The sequence below is a fragment of the Taeniopygia guttata genome, chromosome 5, assembly GCF_048771995.1.
Source record: "Taeniopygia guttata chromosome 5, bTaeGut7.mat, whole genome shotgun sequence".
NCBI classification, from domain to species: domain Eukaryota; kingdom Metazoa; phylum Chordata; class Aves; order Passeriformes; family Estrildidae; genus Taeniopygia; species Taeniopygia guttata.
In genome coordinates this window covers 44,894,538-44,922,416 of record NC_133030.1, presented here as the reverse complement: position 1 = coordinate 44,922,416, position 27,879 = coordinate 44,894,538, and the positions used below count along the sequence as shown (strand labels likewise).

Genomic DNA, 27,879 nt, shown 5'->3' with positions numbered 1-27,879 from the left:
AACTGTTAAAAGCAGCAATGTTGCACATCAGTAAGCCCCTGTGGGCCTTGACGAGACCCTGAGGGAGGACAGCTTAGGTTGTGCTGCCTCCCTCTTCCTTGCCACCTCTAGCTTCAGCTGCTAGCCCAGGTGGTGGCACACTCCTACAACAGTGGCACCTAAGCCTGGGCAGCATTTAATCAACTGCTTGTGAGGGAAAGCACCAGTGCTCACAAAGCCGGGCAGGGCTCAGAACCCCTTCCTCATGGGCCCAGAAGAGCCATTTCTGCCTTGTAATGATTACTTGCAGTTTTTAATTGCCTTGGAGCAAACTCCTGAGGACTGAGGCATGTTGATTTCTGCAGACCCTGGCACCAGCTGTGACGCGCAGCTTGGACAGCAGGGGCTGAGCGTGTGAGGGCTGCCAGCCCTTCTCCCAGCACTGTGCCCTGGTGCAGCCACCAGAGCCCAGCCCTAGTCAACAGCAGCTGAACACGAGTCAGTGTGCCCTGCTGGCCAAGGCTGATGGCATCTTGGCTTGTATCAGCCATAGCGTGGCCAGCAGGACCAGGGCATTTATCTTCACCCTCTACTTAGCACTGGTGGGGCTGCACCTTGAATTCTGCGTTCAGTTCTGAGCCTCACTTCAGGGAGGACATTGAGGGGTTGGACCATGTCCAGAGAAAGGGAATGAAGCTGCTGAAGGGTCTGGGACACAAGTCTGACGAGGAGCAGCTGAGGGAGCTGGGGCTGTTGAGCCCGGAGAAAAGGAGGCTCTGGGGGATGTTTCTGCTCTCTACGACCACCTGAAGGAAGGTGGTGCCAAGTGGAGATTCACCTCTTCTGCCAGGCAACCAGGGACAGGACAGGGGAGGTTGAGGGTAGCCATCAGGTGAATTTCTTCACATAAAACTGATTAGACATTGGAATGGGCTGCCCAGAGAGGCGGTGGAATCATGATCCATGGAGGTGTTTAAGGATGTGACACTCAGTGCCCTAGTGCAGCTGACACGGTGGTGTTCGGCCATTGGCTGGACTCCACGGTCTCACAGGACTTCTCCAAGCGAAACGGTTCCGTTTTTCCGTCCGGCGCCCAGCCCCTGCCGCTCACGGGCCGGGCGGAGAGAGGCGAAGGCGCTTCCGCCCCGCCGGGCCCGGCCGCGCCGCCACTTCCGCCTCGATAGGTGTCATGGCGGCGGGGGCGGGGCGCCCCGCGTGACGCCTCCGGTCGCGCGCGGTCTCGCGGCAGCTCTCGCGGTGCCTCGCGCCCCCCCGCCCGCGTCCCCCGCTCGCCGGCCGCTCGCGCAGCGCTCGGCTCGCGCTATATAAAGGGGCGAGGCGGCAGCGCGGCGGCTGCAGCCCCGGGGCCGCGAGCGAGCCCGGCACAGGCCGCGGGGCCGCCCGTCAGCCGGGGCGGAACGCGCGGGCGCTGGGGGGACGCAGCCGGGCAGGTTTATTGTTTTAGGGGCGACTCCCCCCCCCGCGGTTGGGGGCGTCCCGGGGGGCTCGGGACATGGCGAGCTCGACTAACACAAACCCCGTGGTAAGGACCGGGTCGGGGGGCGAGGGGGGCCCCGGGGGCAGCGCGGGCGGAGGTGGCCGGCGGGGCCCGCCGCCCCCTCCCCCGCACTCCCTTCCCTCCCGCCGCCCGCCTCGGGCGGTCCCGGCCCCCCGGCGGGCAGGGGCGGCGGGGGGCGCGGGGCAGCCTCGCCCCCGCGGCGGCAGCCAACTTGTGGCGCCCGGCGGCGGGGAGAGAGGCGGCGGGAGCGGAGCGGTGGGGGCGCGGGGCGGCGGCCCGGGGGCGGCCCCGCGGGGAGGCCGGGGGTCCGGCGGGGAAGGGAAGGAAGGGCCGCCGGGCGGGGGGCGCCGCCGCCGCCGCCGGCGGGAGGCGCCCGGGGAAGGGGCGAGAGCCGGAGCAGCGCGGGCGCTAATGCCCGCCCCGAGACGAGGGGAAGGGGCGCCCTAGCCAGCTTTCGGTTTTGCGGCGCTGGGGAAGCCCGCCTGGGCTCCGCTGGAGCCATTTTATGTTGCTTTGTAAGAAGGAGACGATGGTTGAAAAGCACTTATCCCACTCCGGCCGGATCGGCTAAGCCGAGTGAAAGCCCTCAACTCTGGCGAGCGAGGCAGTATTTATTTTAAAAAGAGAGAACGAAGAAAAAAAAAAAAAAACCCAAGAAAAAAACCCCAAACCTCTCCCCGTTCCCTTCTCGTGCTTTCTGCACCTTGGCGGGTGGCTCGCTGCTGCACTTGTACTCACAGAGGTTTGCAACAAGCAGTCACACAGACCTGCGCTGCCACCGAGCCCCCCCGGCCGCCGCTCCGCTCCCCGGCGCGCCCCCGGCCGCGACCCCCGCCCCGAAGCGCTGGAGGAGACAAACCCGGCGTCCCGGCGGCGGGCTCGGCCCCCTTGTTTGTGGCTCTCAGATCCATCATGGCTTCCCCCTGCCTTTCTGCCTCCCTGCTCCTTGTGTTCCTCCTCCCTGTGGCTGCCCTGTTTATATAGCGCTATTGCCGCTCTCTAATATAGACTCTGCTAGGATGGGAAGGTGCTTTCCAGCCCCACGTCACCGCCTCTCCATTTAAACACCACATCAGCCTTTAAATAGGGAGCGAGCCGCGGAGCGCGGGCTGGGAGGTGCATGCGGCGGAGGCTGGGAGACGGGCGGCTTGTCCCTCGGATCCCGGCCGGCCTTGCCCATCGCTTTCTCTTCCCTCCGCGCCGCCCGTCCCCGTCGCCACCGGGCTGCGGAGCGGTGGTGCTTTGCGGGTGCGAGGGTGTCTCCTACCCGTGTAAATGAGCTTTCTTTTGCTTCTACGCATTGCACAAAGACGGTTTTCATCTGCTCCTGTACTTGAATCTGTTCTGCCCTTTACCTTTTTTTTTTTTTTTTTAATTTATTTTGCTTGGTTGGTTTTGGGTTTTGCTGTGGGTTTTTTTGTTTATTTAAGGTTTGGGGTTTTTTGTCCTTGGCGTACAGCTCGCACACGTTCCTGTGCTCCTGTAAAGTCTTCAAAGTAGCTGTTCTGCTGCGTGGGGAAAGGAGTGTTTAAACGGTTGTTACCCAGTGTATCAAGGAGAGTTGTGGTATTTATTTTATGGCGCTTTGCCAAGATCTGACTACAGCTGTCTCCCCAAAAGTGAAGTTAACATTCAAGTTTTATGCGTGGGTCATGGGCTGCAGATGCTGCTCCATGATTTATGCGTGTTTCTGGTGCCTAAAGTGTACAAATATTTTATTGCATTCCAGGCAGAGCAGCGGTTTTGGAATTTTCGCTGCTTAGTTTCATTATAGTATTTGGTATACTACAAAATATACAAAAGAAAATGCAAAGTGTCTTTGTTTTCTTTTCCTAATCTGAAACGTTAGAGACCTGCTTGTGAGTTAGGTTTATGCAATTGCAAGGAAATATCTTTAATTTGATATTTTGTCAGCTTTTGTATCAGAAAATTTTAGGAAAGTAGTCAGCTGTTACACAGAGGGCAGTTACTCAGCAGGATGCATATTGAATGTGTGTGATTTGAATCTTCAGTTTATGAACGTCTGTTTATGAACAGTCCTTCTGTTTATGCACTTATTTATTTGTGTTTTTATTGTAAGAAAAGGTTTTATTTCAGTGTAGTAAATTAGAGGTTTTTCCTCTCTTTCTTGACTGAGGTAGTAGTGAATAGCAAAAAAATACCTGTAAATATTTTTGATTTAGCAATTTACTAAGACTTGCTTTCTTCTGTTGTATTTCTGTACTGGAAGTTCTTTTGAACTTCCAGGTGTCAATGTTTGGAATAGTAAAAGCCAAGTTTAAAATGAGCCTGCTTCAGATAGGTATGCTTTAGGTTAATTTTCAATTAAGTAGTAAAATAGTACAATTTTGTTAAGTTGGGCCTCATTTAGCAGCAAGAAGTGTTTTACTTACACAAGGGTTGCCAAAGATGAGTAGGAGCATTTTGAAATGCTGCAACCGTGACTTTAGGAAGCTGGACTAGGAGCCTAATGTGTCAATGGCATCACGTCAGCATCTGATGAAATGTGAATTGTAAGAAATCTGTTCTCTGTAATAAAGGACAAATATTAGATGTTAACAGTTATAGATAGCAAAAGATTTTATGGGTGATAAAGGTAATATATTTGTAGAAGTCCACAACAACATAAAAAAGCTCAAATCTTGATGCTTGCAATGTAGATTATATATGTTACTTTGGTAATGCACATCTTTGGTGTAATTGTGACTAGAAGTAGTTACCTTTACAGTGTGCTCTGCTGGCTGCCTGTGGGCAGCTTACAGTGGCAACTGCACAGCTGGGAGAAAGATCAGCAATGTTTCAGAGAGAGCTGCAGAGGCAACGAGGAACAAACTGTTATCAGATGTACAAAGCATGCTTGTGGTCTGTCTCTCCTTAACGTCTTGGTTATTGGAAACCCAACTTGCTGAAATCCCAAGTGTTGTGATAATAATTACAGAGGATTGCCGTTTTTGTACCCTTGAAGCAGAAGGAATGTAGGAAGTGTAAGCCCCCAAAGGCATGTGGCATTTCTTAAAATAGCTTGCTGGTTGCTCCTGGATTTGGAGTGTGTGTGTAGCAGTGTCACCATACTCAAGAGTTTTCTTTTCAAGATGCACAGAGAAAGTAAAATATAATCATTCCTTATGTTCCTGGAAGGGGAAATAGCAGATTCCAGATCTCTTCTATGTGTTTGTGGTTGTATCTAATAAATGAGGAATTTTAATTGTTGTCTTTAATCTGTAGTAAGTGCTTGGAATAGTGTTTATTGAAGAGTGATTTGAGTATTTTGCTCTTAAAAGTGCTTGACATTTACAGCAATGTACTCTTTATGAGGGAGGCACTTTAATATAAACCAGATGAAAGCACAATTATTTTAATAGCAATCTTTAAAGTTTTCATTTGTTCACATTGCTTTCTCTGACTGAATGCAGAGACTTAGTTGAAAGCACACCTATTATGCCATATTTAGACTATTCAGTAATTGTATTACCATGTTAATTTTTTGAGTAAGCAGTGTATGCAAATAGTTTTGTCGTTCAACTTCATACTCTTAGATGGCTTAGATAAACAGCTTCAGCATCATATAAATAATGCTTAAAGCTAACACAGTGTGTGTTGAAAACAGTACAGTGTGCTTTCTTTTAAAGTCTGGAACTTAGGACTGTTTTGTAATTTTACTGGATATGCCTCTTTTGAGGTAGGAAAAGAGCATTCTGTGGTACTCTTCAGAATTCCACTGTGAATGTCTCTTAAAGGCATTGCTGCCCTCAATGTGGGAGATGTTCCATCTATGGTGAATGTTCAGTAGGAGAATTTCAACTGGACAGGCTCTTTCTGAGTATTATGTACATGTGTATAGGTAAAATCAGACAGATGCTGTTTCATTATAAGCATACAAATGTTTTGTTTTTTCTTCCTCCTAATCACAGAGCCATGAGTGTGTCATGTATATTACTGTGTGATTAGAACCAGTCTGAAAATTCTGACCCATTTTGAGAACGACTGTGAGGCTAATGCAGAGGTACACATGTATGTACAGACCGCTGGTGGGCTGGTTAACCCACACAGCACTCAGCTCACTCCAGCCCTGCAGCCCTGTCCTCTTTGGGACATTTACCTGCTTGCTTGGGCTGTTGGAAGTAATGGAGAAGGATCCTGTGTCAGCAATGGCAGAGTGAACATCTGTGCTCTTAACCTGCCTTTCTGGACTCTTGCTAAGCTAATGCTGGACACTAGAAACCAGTAACTGCTTGAATTTGTTTTTTCTCTTACCTGTGTAGGTAAAAAAGGAAATTCCCAAGCAGGCTGTTGGGCTGTGGAGTCACTTTGTTGTAACTGAATGTTGGTATTTTTCTTCTAGGGCTTTATAGGCTCAGAAGGCTCTGCAAATAAACCTTACAAAAATACCTGAGATAGGAGGAAGTAACTACTGGTGGAAATTATTAAAGCCTGTTTGTGTAAAATCTGTTTTATTAGAAAAGTAGATCTAATAGGTAATTTAGAGATAGGAAGATTAAGGAGAGAATGCACCCTCCATCCTGCAGGAATTTTGATTGTAATTTTAGGCATACAGGTTCTCTTGACTTAAATAAAATAACTTACATGCTTGAGGTTAAGCATATTTATTTGCAGACTGTGGTTTTGACATTAAGGAACATATGCTTTTAATGTAATAAGGAACAATATATGGAATAGGTTACATAGTATTTCCATGCTAGTTGAATTGTATAAGCTTCATGCAATTTGTTCAATTATAGAAATAATAGGACTTAATGTTATTAAGTAGAATGTCCTTTTGCATGTTATGAATTAAGTGGAACAATAATCTTGTTATTGGTGCTTGGTATTTCTGAGTTACTACACAGACTTAAAATACTAGCACTCAAGAGAAGTCTGGCTTTAAAAGTCTGTTTAAATGTTTATAAGCTCAGTTAAAGCAGTATTTCAAACCTGGATAAGAGAGCAGGCAACATAGCATGTTTTGGGGTTTTTTTTGAGAAATTAAGTAGTGGACATAGGTGCTGTAAATGTAGTTGTCAAGGATGACAAACTTATTTGAAACCAGAAATTTTTGGTGGGTTTGGTTTTTTTGGTATTTTGGTCTTTTTTTGAAAGACCAGTAATAAAAGGATTAATGATAACATTTCAGCTACTTGATTTGCAGCAGCATGTTTTAAAGCTAAAATGCGACTAATAACATAGAGGTCTATTGGGTCTTGTTGGGATTTTTTTTTGTTTGGTTTAGTTTTGTACTTCTTTTTCTTTTTTGGTGAAGGGGCTGGGGCATGGGTTGCGGAAAAAAAAAAAACAAAAAAACTTGATCGTACCCCAGTGCAGAGCTTTTTTAAACAGTAAGGGCTTAATGCACTAAGCAGCCATCAGGTTCCAGATATGTTCTTTTATTCCCTTGTAATCTTTACGGATTTTCTTGAAGTTTTATTTTCCATTCCCTCCCCATATCTAAAAGTAAAGATATTCAGCTTCTTTTTTGTGCTTATTGGCCACTCAGATTTTCCCTGGATTAGTATATCATGGCCTACTAGTCTACCTACATTATTCCATAATTTAGGCATAGCAGTTCCATAACATGTTAAATACAATTTTTAGCATGTCTGCAACAAATTCAATACTTCTGGAATTCATTAAGAAAATGTGTGTGCATAAAATAAATGCTTCAATGCATTAAGTAAATTTGTGTAGTTCTCACACCTCTGGACTATCTGCTTGTGTTTGGTGCAGATTTCCTGTGTGTGAGGTGGAGGCACAGCCTTCCTGGAGTGCCAAACCCACTGCACTGGTACAGGATGATTGTTTTCCATATATACAACATATCTGATGTGTGTGGCATCAGTCAGAATTTATTGCTTAAGGGAGTTAGGCAGTGGGGCTGAGGAGAATGACAGTTCAGAGAAAGTTGTGGCTGCTTTCTGATAGTTTAAAATTGGTGTACTCGCAGCCCAGGTAGCAGCCTTGGGCAGTGAAGTATATGTGGTTCTCAGGCTGCAAGATTATCAGTGATAATTTACAGTTTGTAGTGTTGCCTTGCAATTAGATAGCAGAGATATTTAAGCCTAGCCAAAATCCCATTGAGGTTCATACATACAAAAACAGGTCTGAGCTATACTATTTTAAAGGGTACAGCATGTGCATAGTACAGTTCTCATGTAGTCTATGGATTAAATGTTATGCTTTAATTGATAATGTTAAATGTGTACATTCTCTATTTTAAAGTGTACCTTCATTTTAAAATTCACAAAATGGTTGAGGTTGGAAGGGACCTCTTGAGGTCTTCTTGCAATCCCCTTGCACAAGCACAGCCAGCTAGAGCCCAGGATTATGTCCAGATGGCTTTTGAGTGTCTGCAGGAATGGAGGCTCCAGAACCTGTTTTGGCAACCTAAAGTGAACTGACAGTTTACTTTTTTTGATAGTTTATGTGTGAAACCAGTGTAATAATAACATATTCTTAGTATTTCCCCATGAAAAATTTGAAATGTAAAAGCATAAGTAGTGATTGAAAACAAAAGTCTGTCTAACCTAATATCCTGTCTTAAGGAGTTTCTGAAAACAAGTATGTAAGGAAGAGCAGGACATTCACATGAATCCTTCCAGTTTTTTGAGCCTTCAGTGTTTTTCAGCTCAAGATCATTCTGAGCCATACTTGGTGCAAGTACTAACAAGTTTCTCTTCTTGTCTTTAATACACTTTCAAACTTCAAATGTTCTTTCATGCATTTTGCATACATCTCAGCATTTTTGTGTGTTTAGGATCTACATTTTTAAGCAGAAAACAAATTAACTGAATGGAAAACAATCTCCTTGTCTCTGTTTTAAATTATACTCTTCATTGCTTGATGACCCTTGTGCTGTAGTTATGTCAGAGAATATTGTGAGTAGTCCCTTCCCATTTCACCTTGTTTGAACTGTTCTTCCTGATTTATACCTTCCTGGATGTTTCAGTCACTTGGAAACATGTAGTGTATTCTGAAATGCAGTTTTTTTGGGGGGAAAAATCTTATTTTAATATTAAAGTGACAGATTTTTTTCAAAACAGTGCTGACTAGTTACTATGTTTTTTTTAAAGCCTAAATTGTACAGGTCTGTAATTGAAGATGTCATTAATGATGTCAGAGAAGTTTTTCTGGATGAAGGAGTGGATGAGCAAGTTCTCATGGAACTCAAAACAGTAAGTTGAACTTAAAAGTTCTTTTTAATGGACCAATACAGCAATAAGTTTCCAAATCTGGCTACTATTGTTCACAGTAGAAGTACTAATTTTTAGTTAATTAAACACTGTAATCTGCATATCTGTAATCTCATATCATTTGAATTGCACTGTTGTATAGGTAGATCTGCTCACCCTGCTATTTTCTGTAATCTGACAGCAGTTATCTGAATACAGTGTTACTTTGATCCCCAAAACATTGCATCTTTAAAAAATTGAAAAATATATCTATTTTAGAGACACATAGTTCTTAGTGTTTCTCTGCAGGAAAAATAAAATGCCTCCACTGCTTGATGTTTTTGTCCTTCTGAAGAAGAGTTGCATTGTCAGATTTTTGCATGTATGGTTTGTAGTTTTAAAAGTATTGTCATCTGGGGGGTTGGTACGTAATAAGTCACACTTTATGAATCAATCTTGCCCGAAGCTCTGATTCAGAATTGTTTTACAGGGGGTGGGTTTGAATCAAAGGTCCAAAATCAAGGCAGGATGTTAACCTGAGCTCTAGTAGGTCTCCTATAGCTTTCTTCAAATTTTTCAGGAGTAAAAAATGCCCTTCAATGGGGAAGGGAAATAGCAGAGGAAAAAAAAGGCAAAACCAAACAGCAAAAAGAAATGAAACTGGGAAAGTAGATGACTTTTTATCTCATCTTCTTCAGTGAGCATGATGTCCCACATTCACAATATTTTTTAAGTATTAAAAAATGGATGGAGTGGGAAACAAATTTTGAATTTGACTAGACAGAAACAGGCAAAGTATTTTCCCATGAGACCATGACCTGTCTTGGTGGAAACACAGTGAGAGCTATAAAAAAAGTGCTATGGCATTTGTGTCACAGATGTATTCTGCAAATTATGTCAGGAAAAATTAATGAGGAAAAAGACAAGAAGGAAAACGAAGTATTGAAGAGGAGGGGAGGCTTAAGCAGATTTTGAAATCATGAGTCCTGGGTGCCTGTAGTCTTTTAGACTCTGATGTGTATGACAGAATACTCATGTTGCTCTTTTTACAAGAGCTGCTTTTTTGCATCTGTGTCTGTCCTTTGGAGACATGTCAGCTGACATACGGAACCATGGGACTGGAGAAGCTGAATTTGATATTGTGATAGAAACTGTATAAATGATTGTAGACAGGCATTATCTTAGATACCCTGGTAGCTTCTGTTGTAGGAGGCAGTAGTTTTTAAGCAACTTTTATTGAGAAGTTCCCAGAAGAAGTGGCTCGAGGAAAAGTATAATAAAGAATTATTTTTGTGATTGAAGAGGTAAGAAAGAAGGAATATAAGAAAATGGAAAACGTGAAGTCTTACTTAAAGTTACTAGTTTATCTGAGTTCATGCTTCTGTTAGGGTTGTGAATCTTCCACACTTCGAAGAAAGAAAAAGTGTTAAAGTTTAATCTTGGGTTGACAAGGGGTATTTAATTCCTGTTCTTAACTCTGTGGAGTTATCTTTTGTCTGTATCTGCCTGAAGGCATTTTAGGCTTTTTGCACAAAATAAGGCGTGAAACTCAAGTTTTCGAGTACTATCATTACATTGTTACAAATCCTGTAGAGTAAAAGTTACACACAGATATTTTTATTTCTTTTTCCAAACTAGCTGTGGGAGAACAAGCTGATGCAGTCTAAGGCTGTAGATGGCTTCCATTCAGAAGAGCAGCAGCTTTTATTGCAGGTGCAACAACAGCAACAACAGCAGCAGCAACAGCAGCATCATCACCACCATCATCACACACCTCAGCCACAGCAGACTGTGCAGCAGCAGTCTCAGCCACAACAGGTCCTTATTCCAGCATCTCAGCAAGGTCAGACTTAATCTCTAAACACTCTGGCAAAACACTCTCCCTCTGAAGTTAGTCCAGCTCCTTAGCATATTCTAAATCTAGGGCTGGATGCTTGTCTGGTGGTTAAGTTTCTGCCTTTCTAGTCAGCCTCTATTCAATGGGTCAAGAAAGCTGGGGGAAAAGTGTTTTGGTATTTGTTTTAAGTCATATTCTTCAGAAGATTTTGAAAAAGCTGGATTCTTCTCTTGGTCTTCTGTAAACATAGCATGCTTTCAGAATGCACAACTTTCAAAATTCAATTAGCAGCTCTAAGTTCAAGCCAATACACATAAGCAGCTGACAGTTTAGTCATGAGGTGGTAATGTCATTGGGAGCAAATTATTTCAAAAAACTATTATTGGTTAGCGTAACTCGATGCTAGGACACGAAAAACACTTGTATAATAGTCTGAGTATATGTAGATATTTTTTTTGCTTTAAAAAATTGCACATTGTGTAGATGTGGATGCACAAGGTAGATTTAAGCTAGGCGTAACAGTATTGTTTCTTGTAATAGCTGTCTTGTGTGTTCATTAATAATTTAATGAAAAATTTTTTCAGCAATTATAATTTAATATGAAAACTGAGATAAATACTACTGGATTTTACTACATATATGCTGAGTCAACATATCTGCCACCTATGAAAAGGTGGATTGAGTTTTCAGTGTATTAAATTTGTGACATAAAATATTTATCTGTGGTAGTCACAGACTTCAATTGTCTTGTCTGATTTCATGGATCAGAAAACCTGTGTTGTCATAGGCACGAAAGATAGATATGAGTTGATAACCCTCACTGTCTCCCCACAAAACCATCCAAAACACAGCCACTGTGTATTAAACTCAGTATAGAACTAATGTGGTCAGTTTTTCCAGGATGTCATTTTGGTTGGTTTTTAGGGTTGGTTTGGGGCACTTTTTTGATAGGGAGGGAAAGATGGCTCTTGGTTGCTTGTTTTCTTATAGTACTTTTTATTTTTTTGGCTAGACATAAATGAGTTTTGTGTGTTGGGATAAAAATAATTTTGAGATGAAAGCCTCTCAATAAACGCTGCAAAGGGTGGGGGCCTCTGTGGGGGCGGCTGCTCACCGCGCCCTCTGGCAGCACCTCGGCAGAGCAGCCGCGACTTCGCTGGCCCCCGTTCCCTGCACTGGAGCATGGAGCTTGTTCCCTGTGCTCTCGGGGTAGGCAAGGTCCTGCCCGTGGTAACACACTTCAAGCTGGTTCATTGTTGCCCAGTGTTGCGGTTTACAACTAAATGACAGCACAGAGACTAAAGGTAATTAGGACACCAAAGCACTTCCATCACAGAGATGCAGTTTTATAAATTACATGGCTTGCCTGTTCCCTGGTGGAGATGGTATAGTAGTTCTTCCCAGGGATGGATCAGGATGATCGACATGGTGATTCCTGCTGTCCTTTCTGTGGTCCTGGCACAGTTTCATGAGATTTTCTTAATCTTCTGCCCACCTTCATTTCCCTGAAAGTTGGAGATGCCCTCAGATCTCTGACAGGTTTTGAGGCTTCCTACCCAAGAATCTTTTCCAGAAACTCTTATTACTAGTATTCTCAAGTGTCATTTGTTTGAAGGATTGGATGTAGAGTTTGTAAATGATAAATTAATTCAGATTTCTCTGTCACTTTGAAGTTTACTGTCACTGATAATAGCAGTGGCAACCTGCTTGGCCATGTGCATTTCCAGATGATGAACAGGTTATTGTATAGTTTACCTATCTCCTTCCTTTAGCACACCAAAACTGCTTTGTTGTGTGGGAGAGATGGTTTATCACATTTCATCTGCTTCTGCTGCATTAGAAAGATAGTGAAGATCATGAGCTTAAAGCTACGCTGACTGTGCATAGCTCAGGCTAACTGCAGCATCCTGTTACTCTTCATCTTGGAATAATTCTTGCTTAAGTCTGTTTTAAGAGTTAACTATTTATGTTTTTGAAGAACTCTGATACTGGGTATCATGAATTTTATAAGCATCTCGCTAATACCTTTAATTTCAGAAATACATTTTCAATCTTGCTTTACCTAGATACAGAATAGGTAACTGAAGCCTTGAAATAAGATCTGTAAAGGCGAAGTAGTCATATCCCCCCTCAAAGCTGCTGTTGAATATTGTCTTGATAGTAAAACTTACTAAGACCAGAGACTGCTTACTATTTGTTTTCGTGATGAAGCTCAGCTGACATTTGGGTGATAATCTAAGTTACTCAGGCTTGGATGTTATTTGGGCAGATTGTGTATTTTTCATTAAATGCTTTTTTTTTTTGTTTCTAGCACCTCAGCAGCAGGTTATTGTGCCAGATTCCAAGCTGATACCACATATGAATGCATCAGGCATGGTAAGAGAAAAAGTTTATACAGGCTTACACTGTCACTATGTAAATTGTTTTGGTTAAGTAGTAAATATAAATTTCTATCAGTCATCAGGTGCTTAAAACTAATTTAGGACACACTGGTAAACCTGTCTGCCACCTTTCTGAGTTTTGCTGCTGCACTTACAGTCTAGGAACAGTAATCTATAATTTCACTTCTTCTGACAAATCTGGGTCTTACTTTGATCCTCTGCTTAAATACATTCAACCAAAACTTTTTCAAAATCAGAAACTGGAATACTGCTGGTATGGATCTCCATGATGACATGCGCATATACCAATACACCACCATTAACTGATGCAAGTATAATGTATTTGCTAGATGCAGGAAAAAATATTAAATATACTGAAACTTGTGCATTATGCATATGAAAATGTGCATTATGTTAAATGAAAGATGATTTAGCATTTCACATAGATCTTTGCTTGTCACATTAATTAGATTCACTAATTATGTAACAACATATAGAACCGAATCTGGTCATGTACGGTTTTCTTGCACTCTGTATCTCTAGAGGTTAATACTGCTTATCTTGCTTTAAAGGCCTTGGCTTAATTTAAAGAAAAGTAAGTTGTTTGCAAAGCTTTGAGGACAACCCCTAATATAAGTTTAATATGTGTAGTATGACCAGAATGCATTGCATTCTTACCACTTCTATAGTAAAAGCCCATGAAGCCTTACTCTTACTTTTCCATTACCTGCTGATCCTGCTACAGAAAAAAATAGCATGATCTAGCCACAAGCCAAGAGCACATAAACGTTCACTTTTTTATTATGTTTGTTAGCCATTTCAATGTGATTTGTAACTTTACAAATCCAACAATTAAATATGTTTTTGTCCTGTCTCAGTTATCTCAGGGTATAGAAAAAATGAGTATGCCAAGCTTTTTAAACTCTGCTGTTGTCAAAATGTTGATGCTTTGTACACCACAGAGAACTACTGTTCAGCAAGGAGTTACAATCAGTTTGGAAATACTGTTCAGTAGAAACATTTTGAGTTTATATGAAAGAGTGGATCTGACAGACTGAGTATTTTGGGAGGCAGAGAGTATTAGAGTTCATTCACCTGGGATGTGAGGATGCATACAAGCGTATTTTAGTTTTGTGTGGTGATCTTTAATCTTGGAAAATGTAGCTATTATATTAACTAGACAGTATGGGGAGATCCTGTTTCTTCTAAACAGGAAATATGCACTCTACGCAGTAATGAAGTTTAAATCCTTTCAGTAATAAAGAATAATTGGCCATGGTTCCCTCATAGTAGAGGAAGGGAGGCTTTTCTTTTGCAGCTGAAGTTGGACCCTTGAAGTGGAGAGGCCTCTAGAGAAAGTCCATCATCCTCTGCAAGTTAAGAACTTAATAGAGATTTTTGTGTTTGGAGCTCCCATAATTGTGTTGGAATTCTGTTTCCCTGCAGGTTCAAATCATTACTCATTGATAGTTCCACTTTATCTTTGAACCAGCTGTCTTGAGAGAAAAAAAATCAGTCATTCTGTGAACACTCAGTACACAGTATGTGTGGGCTTCACTCAGAGAGCCGTGTGATGTGGGACTTGACATGCAAATCACTTACAGAATGAAGAAGAGTGCAAACCTGATTACTATGCCTTGTGAAAACAAGACAGGCGAGCATAATCATTGTTGCATTCAGTACCTTATGTTCCTTCAGACTTGTAGGCCCATAGCCTTAGCTGCTTTGAAAAAGTGTAACTAAAGTTGCCACATGAGCAATGCAGTGTTGTGCTGTTCTAGTAGATCAGCAGAGAAGGCAGAGGTTTATCTGCTGACCTTGCAGATAAACCAAGAAACCAGATGGAGTTGCGTTAGGGTGTGATATTTAGTGGTTTTGCTTCAGTCTTCTTACTGTTAGAGAAGGAGAATAAAATAATTTTATATGTAGTATATTGTACAGTTGAAATGTCTGCATTTTAATAGCTGCAGGAATTTGTGTGCAAACACTGTAAACAGCAGTAAAAAGTTAGGTATGTTCAGGCAGCATGTTGTGAGATGAAACACTGTCAATATTACGTTTGTGGTTAAAACACTTTTCCTGTATTTCAGAGTGCTGCAGCCACTGCAGCTACATTGGCTCTCCCCGCTGGTGTTACTCCAGTTCAGCAGATACTCACAAATTCAGGTAACTCTCTTAATATTGAGAACAAGCTATAGTTTTAAGGGGGAAGCATTCTGGGCCTTACTTCTCATTTACTGCTAAAAAGCAGGATTTGGGAATCCACTCTAACAAAGTAGTGCAGTCTCTTTACTTGATTCGTGCACTTTTTGCTCAGCAACTTTCTTAGGAATCTTGTGGTTGTGCCCTAATGGTGGTGTAGGTTAGATCTAAGGTTTTCCCACTTAGAGAAGACGCACAGGCATTGGTGTTGCTGTCTTTTCCCTTTATGTATTTCTGAACTTTGTGGTGCATGACCTAAGCTCAGGTACTGAGCTATGACAGTAGGATCACTACTTCTGTGACTTCAGAAGAGTAATGTCCTAAAGTTTTTCCATACCTGCTAAGCATGCAAAGAGGAGTTTCTAACTTTGCTAGCAATGCTAGCTTTATTTCACATCTATAGTTTCTAAATACTGTTAAGCCAAGCATTTAGAATATAATGAAATGTTACGTTGATGAGCAGCATATCTGATATTTCATGTACTTTCAGATTATGTTGATTTTAGAAATCTGATTATAGATCTATACTGCACAGGAAGTAATATAATTTTCTAGATCTAGTTGCTGCTTTTGCTGGAGTTCACCTATGCTCAGGATCACCTGGGACTTAACCCTCATGTTTTAAACACTATAAGGTTTAATGGTATATAGTTGAAGTAAAATTTAAATGTGCAGCTGTTCTAAAAATCAAAATCTTCCCAGTTTTAAGGAAGCACATCTGTGTTTATTATGGCACAGAATAATCTGCAGCCTACATTTGTTACTTTTTACAGCAATACTTCAGTTTTGAACATTTATAGTGATTTCTTAGACTAGGGCTGGGGAAGTCCCTTCTTTCAGGTACATTTTATCTGTTCCAGTAAATAAGGCTTTGCATTTTGCTGTGAAGGGAGAACAGGAAATCCATCTGAGGGATATGTATAAAGTTCTGGATTATCTAATTTAATTTCTTATCTCTTCTTATTCCACCTTTCTGATAAGAAATGTGCAAAACTAATGTTGGAGTGTATGTTAGCTATTTTCAGAATTTCAGGTTCTTTGTGTGTGTTTGTGTCTTGGATGCATTTTGTTAAGTGATAAAGGGTATAAAATGGTAAAGCTAAAGGATAACAAAAGGAAATCAAGTACAGGCATTGTGGGAACAGAAAGGAGAGGTGGACAATAAGTGTAAGGGTAGATTTTTTATTTTTTCCCCCAAAAACACCTGCAAATAATACTGTAAAGAAAGTTTTGGACAGAGGAGTTTCTTGCAATGTGGCAATCAGAAGGGAGAAATTCTGAGGAAAGATCATAATTTTACAGGACCCTGGAAATATCATGGTGTTAGCAATGGATAGAATTTTTATATTGTGAATATCTGCACTCGTGTTTTGGTTTATGATGATTTGTCTTTCCAGCTGTAAAATCTATCTTTTAAAACAGGAGGTATGCTCATAAATGGGAGCTATTATTTAAAATAATTTGCTATGTTAAAGAATTAGTCTGTGGCTTGCAAAAGTAAATTTATTTTTGGATTGCATATCTCATGATCATATTTAGATAGTAAACAACTGTATTCTTTGTTTCTGGCACAGCTGCAATTGCATACTGTCTTTTCACTGATGAAAGTGAAACATTTTAATATTTATCTCATTTAATTGCCATTGGTATTCTTCAGGAAACAAGCTTTTAAACTAAGATAATTTTAAAAGTGAACTTGTACATTTGATTAATTTGATGCTTATTTTACTACAGGCCAGATCCTCCAAGTAGTTAGAACTGCAAATGGAGCTCAGTATATTATTCAACCACAGCAGCCAGTGGTTCTACAGCAGCAGGTTATACCCCAAATGCAGCCTGGTGGAGTACAAGCACCTGTTATTCAGCAGGTAAAGGAGATTTTTTTGAATAGCTACACTTGGAAGAAAAAAACAGAATAGTAATTACTAAAGGGGCTTGCATTTTTGTGAACTAGAACGCAAACTCGGAAACAGTATAATTTGAAAAAAGAGAAAGTTGTGTCAAGTGTGGCCAGGGTGGGGGGGGGGTGTTTGTTTTTGTTTTGTTTTTTTTTAATTTATGAACAAACTTGAAATACTGTTTTCAATGTCACTTTTATTCTTGCCAGATATTGACTGGCTGCAGTTTAAAATTTCTTTTGTGCGTCTCCTGATGAGTTATATTATGTGCATAATCCTAGTCTATGTACTTTTAAGTTAATTGAAATGATTCTGAGTCACATAACATGCAGAACAAAATACCTAATACTGAACACTTGTTGGTTATTTTAGCAGTGACTACAGTGTTTTAGAAAGATTGTTGTTCATCTACAAGGTCATCTGTGTGTCCAGACTATGTTAGCATTGAATTCAACAAAGTCACATTGTCGTAGTGGCACAGTTCTACAGTTTAAGAATGACTAACAATTTGTGAAGACTTTAAATTTTTTTATAAAGAAGATTTTAAAAAAATAATCTTTTACTTGAATTAAAACATTCCAATGCTGTGTTTGGAACTCAGGTGTGGTTGTAGTGCTCATGTTTTAGAATGGATAGACTTTCGAAACTTTTTCTTAAATTTAGCAATACAAAATGCAAAAAATTAACGAGTAGTGCAAGAAGGTATGTGATTAAAATTTATGTACCTGATATAGGTAGAATATTTGTAACTGTTCTGTAATTAGTTCAAGCCAGATTGATATGCTTTAATTGTTTCCTTTGAGTCTGTAATGTGGTAGTCTGTCACATTAGTAGCCACAGTACTTACAATGATGTTCCATCAGGTTTTGACTCCTCTCCCTGGAGGGCTTTCCCAGCAGACAGGAGTGATTATTCAGCCTCAGCAGATCCTGTTTACAGGAAATAAAACTCAAGTTATACCTACAACGGTGGCTGCCCCTACACCAGCTCAAGCACAGATTCCTGCAGCTGGTCAGCAGCAGCCACAGCAACAACAGGCACAACCACAAGCACCACTTGTTCTCCAAGTTGATGGAACTGGGGACACATCGTCTGAAGAGGAAGATGATGAGGAAGAAGAGTACGATGATGATGAAGAGGAAGAGAAAGAAAAAGATGGGGGTGAAGATGGCCAAGTTGAAGAGGTAAACTTAATGTTATGGTTGTATTTCAATTTTTTTGTTGGTATTTTAAAGAAAACTATCTATATCAAATAATAGAATTACATCAGTGATTTTGAGAATATAACTTTTACCCTTGTACTTCAGATTGTTCATTTCCAATATTGAAGTTGTGGATATGGTGTGTATTAGCAAAGCAGTGCAGCTGGGGCAGTGTGGGGGATGCAGCAAAAATTAGTTGTGACCAACATCATTTAAACATTTCAATAGGAATACTTTTGATGTTATGGAGAGGTCAGTCATGAAATTGTGTAACCTTCATGAGCAAACAGAAATAGTCAACTCTGCTTGGGACCAAGTGTGTACAAAAGCAGGGTGCTAAGACAGACAAAAAGGAGAGTAGCATTTGGTTTGGTGATGGGACCAAGAGATGTGGCCTACCTGTATCTCACTGGCTATTCCATTGGTTTTTGTTACACAGGAGCAAGCTTGAGAACTCAAATTTGATTATAAAGCATCTTCTACAAACACATCTTACCTTGATTTAATAAAATAAGGAGACAGGGACAGGCATACTATTCTTTATAGTATGTGCTTAATTTTGTCTTTGAGTTGGCTTGGTTTTGGACTTCAGCCAGTTGTTCTGAGTTTTGGTGTGTTGCACCAAAAAGCCTTACAAGAATAAGAAATTGTATAAAATGGGTAGAAGGTGGGGAAATACTACTAAGTTAAAAGTACAGATACTTAGTGTCAGACAGGAAGCTTGGTACTCCATAAATCTGTCCTTAAGATGAATTTTGAACTCCCAGATTGCTTCCAAGCTTCTCTACATCCTTTCCAATTATTTTAGTTTCCATTTAAAATGCCAGTATGAACAGTAATTCACAGTGTGTATCACCCATGCTAGATGTGCAGGTAAAACTTGTAAATAATCAGTTTTTATCAGCAGAGAAGACAGTGGTGTTAAGACAGTGGTGTCTTAACACTATTTTTCTGTTACAAATTACAGGTTGGGTTCACAACACTTTTCCATTATATGGACAGGCACTGATGTCAGTTTGAATGTTTTAATAGTTGTCTTATTAAGTATAAGTCATCATTCTTAAATATTAAATGTTTCTTGACCTTAATGCTAACACTCTGGAGGGAATTTTTTTATATGCCAAGATTTCATGATCAACATGTCAGAAATCTTTTTTTGCTTCTTTTGCTCCTCAGCAAAAAGTTTGAGTGAATCACTTCCTTAAAAATTTTGAACTCAGTTAAACATAGCATTGCTTTGAATGGAATTAGGACCTCTAGTACACCTTCTTCTCTCACCATCATCTCCTCCATTTAGCTTATATATTTGGAAGTATATTAGTTGTCCTGTGTTTATTAGTGATTGTTTTAGCTGTGAAGTGTTTATGATTCACGCAAGAGTGTGTATGTTGAGGTTTGTTTTCAGTTTTGGTACATCAAATGTGAATAAAACATGGAGTTTTGTTTTTACTGTCACATCACTCCTTGTGTGCCGTTAAAAATACAACTCCATGGCTTATTCACATTTGATGTCACCTTTCCACTGCTTAGATGCTTTATAAAAATGAAAGCCACACCTTTGCATGAGCATTTACAGTGAAGGAGCAAGAATGGAATAGTTGTAGTGACAGAAGGCTGCAGTGCTTAAGAGTCTGGCCTGGACATTGAAGTTCCAGACTAAAATTTGTAAGGATATCTTCTCAGGATGGGAGGGTAGGAAGCATCAGCACTCTGTTGGAAAGCTTAATGTTGTCCACCTGGGTTCTGTAGTTCATAGACAACACTGTAGCCTCATTTTACTAATCGAAGTAGCAGCTCTAATCTTGCCAACCATCACAACTTTTTGCATGTGTTTCTTTCAGGAGCCTCTGAACAGTGAAGATGATGTGAGTGATGAGGAAGGACAAGAACTCTTTGATACAGAAAATGTTGTTGTGTGCCAGTATGATAAGGTAAATATTGACAGAAAATAACCCAAGAGTTTTACTTTCTCTGTTCATACTATCAAATTATATTTTTTAAATAGTATCTTTGTAACTGTTAAGTACAGGTAGATCTATATAGACTATAATGTGAATGGAAATGTAAGAATTACCTGTTTTTTTAAACAGGTTTTTGTACCATGTTTGTAATAAACTTGGTAATAGATAAAGCTTAGAAAAAAATTGGCAGCATTTTATTTTTCTTCAGTGTCTTTTTGTGCCCTTCAATAAAAGGGCAGTCTTTTGGGACCAGGAGAGGTGAACTATTGTTAAGTTTGTACAATTTATTGTGGCTATAAACAGAAAAAGTAGTCCTCAGGATTTAGACTTGTGGAAAATTGTTCCTTGATCACTAAAAGTATCTTTTCTGGATGATAGGATAGTTATCAGAGGAGAATGCTCTTTCTGTGCTATGCATTGTGCTATATTAAATGGCAGTGTGGAATGCTTGTGCTTGTTTTCCTCTAAATTCTGCTGAACTGTCTTGCAAGAATTTAGTCATTGCAGTGGATCATATTTTCCCTGGAATGGGCAAGGATTCATCTGTGCTGGAAACTTTTTAAATGTGTCTAGACAATATCAGAGTATTTTGGCTGAGGTAGTATACAGATTATTTGATGTGGATTTCTTTTCTTTTTTCTTTTCCTGTACTCGATTAAGTGGGCTACAACAAATAGGGATCCTTTTTATAAAGCAGGGGGAAAAAAAGAAGCTGTAAGCTTGTTGAATAAAAGCTCCTATGCTGCAAAGAATGGCTGGGTTAGCAAGTCTTCAGTTCTGCCCAGACTCTGTTTAGACTTGCCATCAGATTCAACACGGAATTTAAGACCTACATCCTAGCCATCTGTCTCCTCTAGACTGTAATCCAAAACTGTTTTGAGGCAATCTGTAAGGAATAGTGAGGGACCTCAGAACAGCAGGTAGAAAAGCTTATTGGGAGCTGCTGAAACTGAGCAAGAGGAACTACGCTGAAATCCTCACCCTCTTAAAAGTTAGGAATGGGAACTTGGTAGGAAGCAGTGCCACATACTCTGAAACGTATTACTCCGTTTGCCTCTAAAATACATAGGATCTTCTTAGATCTGAGCAGTTCCCTCCTGCCCAGTGTCCTGCATCAGCTGATGGTGGGTGCTTCTGGAACTATGAGAAAAGAACAGATAGGTAGCAATGCTCATGTAGAGCTTCTTACCATCCTTCTGTGAACTGTCTCTTGAGGAGTAGAAAGTGCTGCCTTCTCAAATGGTCAGCAGAGGATGTTTTCCCACTACTTACTAGAAATAAATTTGATTATTTTTGAGTCCTTGAAAATTTTGCCTTATGATAAGTTTTATAAATGTATTGTGTGATGTGTGAAGGATCACCTTGTTTTTAAACCCATTAGTTTCATGTGATACTTCCTAGTTCTAAAGATTATTTTCTTTTTTGCTCTCTTGGTGCTGTTTATGATAGTGCAGATGATCGTAACCCTCCTCAGTCATGTCTTTGAATTCAGAGCTGCACTTTATTATTTGTACCTGTTTCAAATATTTGTTTGGTGTTCAAAGATTTGATTGCTCTTACTTTGCTTCAGATCTGTTAGATTTTTCTGTATCTTACTTGTAAGGGTAGATAAGGTTTAGGGAGGAACACAGGTAACACTTCCATTTATTTGCTAGTCTAGCAATGTTCTGCCTTAGTTTGTGTATGGTTTTGGCCCCACTGGACACAGAACTGATATTCTCATGAGAAAGTCTTGGAATATCAGAATCTCATTCCTGACTTGGAATTGTTAGTTCAAACCGACCACTTTTGTTGTCTGTAAATAAAAATTGATTTTTGTCCCATTCTTACTATCGTTGTATGCCTTGAATGCCACCATTGTTTCCTTACACAATGGGTTAGGGCAGTAACATTGTTCTGTAGCTCTTCAGTAACTAGTTTTTTTGTATCATCAGTACATTTTGTCATTTTTCAGATCCTTAGTAAGCTCTTAAACTGTGTGGACTCCAACCAGCATAAACCTTCATTAGAATGAACACATTTTGCTGTAGAAACTGTCTTCTTACCTGTGTTTTCTCATCTTTATTCAGTTATTCATTTGAGGACCTTCTTTCTAACCCCATGGCAGCTCAAATGTTTCTGATGGGGAATTTTTGTAGAATGCTATTCAGTAGGGCAAGTAGTGTATGTAAGCCAGACCTTTCCTTGTTCATTTACTTGCTGACTAACTTTTGCCACTGACTGTCTCTTCTCCAGTTTACAGTGAGAACAGGTCAAGCAGTACTAGAAATAATGAGTTGAGTGATATGGTCATAGCTGTTTGGTGCCATGTTACTATTTCTACAGCACTAATGGTAGAGGGTGAGACTTTCTATGCTTGATAAAAACTAAAAAATTGCAGCAGGGTTTCCTGGTTTTATGACATGTAAAATTTTAGCTACTTCTAGACCATCTTTGGTCTATAATTGCATCTTTGTTCCATCTGCAAAAGTTTATGATAAACTTTGCTCTTGGCTAGCATTTCAGCTTTCTGAAAAGTCTTTGCTTTCTTTGAGTATCTGGTCATCTGATGATCTTTTGGTCTTTCAGATGCAGTTTTTGATAGATGGCAGGTATTTGTCGCACTGTGCTTTACAGTATGTGGTGGGGGGGTTTTGTTAGTTTGGATTTTTTTTAATTTTGCCAAAGTTTACTCCTGTACCTTTAGGCTGAATTTTGTTCAATTTTCTTTAGTTTTAAATTAAACATATTGGCTGGACATCAGGAGAAGTGTCTTCACATAAAGGGCTGTTTAAACATTGGAATGGGTTGCCCAGGGAGGTGGTGGAGTCGTTGCCCCTGGAGGAGTTTAAGGGAAGACTGAATGTGGAGCTCATTCATTTTTAATAATTTAGTAATGTATGTCTAATAGTTATTTTTATTTTTCTTGCCCTTATAAATTACTTATGCATTATTACCTATTTCTGATACAGAGTAATAGGTTAATATTTTTTGCCCTATTTTTAGATTCACAGAAGTAAAAACAAATGGAAATTTCATCTCAAAGATGGCATCATGAATCTTAATGGAAGAGATTATGTATTTTCCAAAGCCATTGGGGACGCAGAATGGTGAAGTTTTAAAAGACAAAACGAACTCCCTGTAAAAGGAAAAAAATAAAACTAAAGCAGTAAACGTTGAGACTTGGATATATACTCCAATCAAAATGTGTATCTGCACATCAGAAATAAACAAAAGTATTGGAACAAAGGTAAAATGTGGCAACAAAGACACTACTTCAGATGAGCAAGCCATGGACTGTAGCAGCTATAGCATTGTCTGGGAGCTGGTTTTGTGTGTTAGGAATACCTTAATTATCAATTCTACATACAGGTACCTACAGCTGGCATTTAGCATGTAAGGCTTTGTCCCCCCTGCCCTTGATTTAAGATTTTAAAACACTTCTTCCACTGATTGAAGGAACTATTCCCTTTGATAGATTATTAATCTGAAAATGCTTATTGTGTGTACAAATCTTTGCTTTGAACACTTCCTTTTGGTAGTGAGGATGGTCAGAATCTTACTTAAACCGCGTGCAAACTTTGTACAGAAGGGTAAGAAAGGTGTTAAATTTTAAATAACTTGTATAAGGAAAATATTTTTAATTCTGATATGCTCATTAATTATTATATCTATTTGTTGTTTTCAATGCCATTCCCCATAAACAGGTTGTTGTTCCTAGCAGTTACAAAATGATAAAATGATTTATGTTTCAAAATTATTTTAATTTCATGTTATAGGTTTTATCTAGGGCTGCATTTTTCAAATTTGAAGCACCTCATCCCCCACGAAAGTCAGATTGCTTTAACTTGTTAATTATATTCTAGCTGTTTTGTGGTGGTTCAGCATCACTGAATTGAAACAAATAAGTTTCCCTTGATTTTTTTTAACAAAACCCCTTTTTTAAAAGGCTTTGAAGACCTTTTGAATCCAATATCTAGGTAATGCCATAATAGATGCATACCTTTACCTGCCTACTGTGTTTGTAGTCCAGACACCCACAAATAATTCAACAGACCACAGGAATGACCAAATTTTTAATATACTGAAAATCACATAAAAATTCTAACATCCAGGCTGCGACTCTTAATCAAAGATCTGCTTTACTAATTAATCTCTCTAAAGTTTCCAGATGGCATATAATTTCATGAAGAGAGCTGCACAGCTTTTTGAGAACACAGATTTTGTTAGAGTATCTTTAGACTGTCTTGGTAACAGCAAATCAAGTGGCCAGATGCACTAAACCTTGTGTAGTCACTTTCACTTGCCATTTTTATTGTTTGTTTGTTTGGGGGTTTTTTTTGTGTTCAATTTGTGAAAAGCAACAAAGTTATTCCCCCCTCCTTCCCTTTCTCACCTCAGAAGTCGAAGAACTTTTCTTCCTGCATAGGGTCATGCTTGCAAACCCTGCTTTTGGAAATGCAGTTACTTCTGAACAAGGAGAGGGAATGGGCATTATACTTCAGAAACTGTTGAGGAAGGAATGTTCATGTGGCTCACCATTTCAAAAAATTTTGCATTTTGTTGGGTGCTTGAAAAGATGATGAAAAAAGGACACAACAAAGATAATTTTTATTGAATTAGGTAAGACCATGAGAAGCATACATGATTTCTGACTTCATTTTTTGCTTGAGAATGAGACATCTTTAACATTATTTAACAAAGTCACAAGTGTATTTCAGCAGTATGTAACAACTGCTTTAATTTTCATTCTCTGACCCATTTGCCTCCAAGTGCATTTGTAGTCTCAGTAGTATGTAGAAAAATCACAACAAATTGTAAAAGGGTTTTACTGCAGTGATTTTGTACACCTGTGCTCTCATTGATAATGACTAAAACTGCCTGTAGGCTATGTCTAGAGCCATATGGTTGTTAGAAAGCCGTCTACATTTATAAGCTTTATGAAAAGTTAATTGATGATTCTTCTAATTGATTCTTCAGTAGTGGAAACATCATTTAGACTGCATTTTTACCTGGGGGCTTTCAAGGTATCTCAAACTGATTGGTGTTTGCTTTCTTCTAAACAACGCAGATATTTTATTTTTTTACCATTGTTGACACTTCTGTGTACAGCTGCAAGGAAATCAATAATATACCAACTAATTCCTTCCCTTGTCTTTTCCATGTCTGTTACCAGTAAGTCTTAAGTAGTGAACTTCAGAAAAATTCCCATAATGCTACACAACCAAACCAATAAAAGAAAAAATATCCCTTTAGCTATAGCTATTCCTTTTTATACTATTGGAACCCAGTTTACTTATACAACACTTTGTTTTCATACAACTTAGTGGTATTTCTCACCCACATACATATACTAGAAGTTGTATAGCCTCTCTATTTTAAGGGGTAGCTGAACTTTAAAGGTAATTAACCTTAGTCTGTTCTGAAGGATGTTAGAAGCTTTCTGAACTTGCACAGCTTCTTGCAAGCTAATTATATGGTATGCTTTTCAGATAAGTTTTGTCTTCAAATACAAATATCTGTGAAGTTTTGGGGAAGCCAGTCAAACCATGCACATACCAAACTGTGCTCTTATTGCTACATCAAGTGTTCCTTTTTTAAGTCAAAAAGCATGTTTTAATTTCATTTTATTGTAGCAGCTTGCTGTAAGAATGTAGTTTGCTTAATTTTATTATTATACTTGAATTTTTAATCGTGGTTTTAACTATATAACTGAACAGACCATTTCATTAGGTTCAAAAGAAACCATTCCTTTCAGAGGGCAAGGGATTCCCATATTCATAAGTGACTTTTTCCCCCTTAGAAATAGTGCTTTTTTTTTTTTTTCCAATTTAAATAGTTCAGTATTATGGAAACAATTAATGGTTTCAAGAGGGCTTATGTTAAAATTTGCACAGATAATGGAGCACCTTTTTATGATGGAAAGAAAATGGGGAAGATAACTTCAGAATTATAACCATGATGGCTGATGGAAACTTGTAGAGCAACTGGGCAAAATTGAGTCTTGTGCCTTTTCAGTTTGCAGAATACCAGTTTTGCCGGTATGACAATGATTACTGAGAGAGTAAATTTCCTGCAGTGCTTCAATCAGAAAAGAAACTTTTTTGTGCTAATTCTGTTAGGTTTTAGTGTGTGCAATCGTTTAAAACCATCTAAGTGGAAAACGAAATGTTTTCTTCTAGTGAGATAATAGAGAATTTAGTCACATAAGGAACTTTATTGGACTATTTAAATAAAATATGTTTTTATTCCCCCTCAGTTGCTGGTTAGCAACAATATTTCTTTGAGATTTCATACTCCTTGTTCCTGCATTGTACTCACAATTTACATTTAAACATAATTCAGTTTCCTCAACACTATTTAAAGTGACAGTTGTGGTCCGAGTTTATTTCCAGGAGTGATATGTGATTCTGAAGCACATTTTCTAGAAGAGGGCAAAAAACATGTTGTGTCATGCAACTGATTTTTTTAAATAAATATTTTCTTATCTTTTTGCTGCACAATTAGGAGTGTTAAAGTAAATTTCATTGAGTCTGTGAAAATAATTTCACCTCTTGACAGTAAGTAGTAATTAAGTTACCACATAACACTACCAGAGCAAAATTTCTTAATTTCAGTGAAGGAGTTAAGAGACGTTGTTAACTAAAGTTCATATTGATTTAATCTCTTCAATTTGTAAAAGCTCCATGAAAAACAATAAAACCCCCCAGAATTTCCCCCAAAGCAAAAGCTTCCTTACAGAATGCAATAAGATGTCCAGGAAATGAACAGTGGTTTTAAGGCAATGCACACTAGATTGATACTGGGCTGCCTTACACAGCACCGTGGGATATACTGTGTGCCATCCCACACCACCCATGCACCCCCATCTGAAATTAGAGATCTTCTCAGACTTTGGGATTAATGACTATACAAGATGAAGAAACTTGCATATTGTTCTGTATTGGTGTCTGGCATTTAAAGTCTTGTTTTCCCATTGCTGTGATTGGTTGGGAAATGTGTAAAAACCAGTACATTGGTTTCCATGTCGTCTACTTTTTTTTCAGGCAGTTCATGCAGTGTGCTTTTTAATTATTATTTGGTGGATTAGATGTTGTGGAACAAAAGGAGCTTTTTGAAACAGGAAAAACTACCTTGGGTTAGCTATATGTACAGTCATCCATTGAGACATGTTCCGGAGTGCATAGGGTACCAATAGATTATGGAGTGGGGGACTATCCTTTTTTGCTGTTCTGAGCTACTATTGTCAACTGCTGTTGTACATATACTGTTATGTGTAAGGGGGTAAATATATTTATTATGTTTGTAAAATTCATTCTGTACAATTGCAGATCAAGGTTGCTCCTCTGTGATATACAGGATATTATGTTTCAAAGGCCATGCTTGGAATACGATTAGAGAACTTAGTATTTTGATGTACTAAGACCTATTTTAAGTTTAATATTTTGCCTTTGCAAAAACTTTAATTAAAGATGTTATTTAAAAATGTTTGCCACTTCATTTACTATCTTGCATATGCATTTGTTTAATATATGAGGCTTATTACTAATCCATAATAATGTTGAAGATTCTAAATTGATTTTCGTCAAATGAAGTTAATTTCACTGTCACTTACTTCTTCAGTTTGCTATGCAGACTTTCCATTTAATACCATCACAGTGTTATAACAAAACTCATGGCTTGATCATGAGGCCAGACTTGCATATTTGTTTAAGGATTTCTCCCTGTGGTAATTTAAGGCTTCAGTGTTGGGATAAG

The 27,879-nt window shown here is 39.3% G+C and overlaps 1 protein-coding gene across 2 annotated transcripts; it reads left to right on the top strand.

Moving 5' to 3' along the window:
- Window positions 1-1,231: 1,231 nt before the first annotated feature.
- GTF2A1 (general transcription factor IIA subunit 1) lies at window positions 1,232-27,607 on the top strand. 2 transcript variants are annotated; one of them, XM_012574158.5, is made up of 9 exons: window positions 1,232-1,522; window positions 8,563-8,664; window positions 10,300-10,504; window positions 12,810-12,874; window positions 14,970-15,045; window positions 16,816-16,949; window positions 17,843-18,163; window positions 20,023-20,112; window positions 23,128-27,607. In XM_012574158.5, exons 1-9 carry the CDS (start codon window positions 1,493-1,495, stop codon window positions 23,233-23,235), a joined length of 1,131 nt encoding a protein of 376 aa, XP_012429612.2. In that variant the 5' UTR covers window positions 1,232-1,492; the 3' UTR covers window positions 23,236-27,607. The 2 variants fall into 2 exon arrangements, with proteins under 2 accessions (XP_012429612.2, XP_072786415.1); XM_072930314.1 differs by lacking the exon at window positions 1,232-1,522 and adding an exon at window positions 2,610-2,769.
- The last annotated feature ends 272 nt before the right edge of the window (window positions 27,608-27,879 follow it).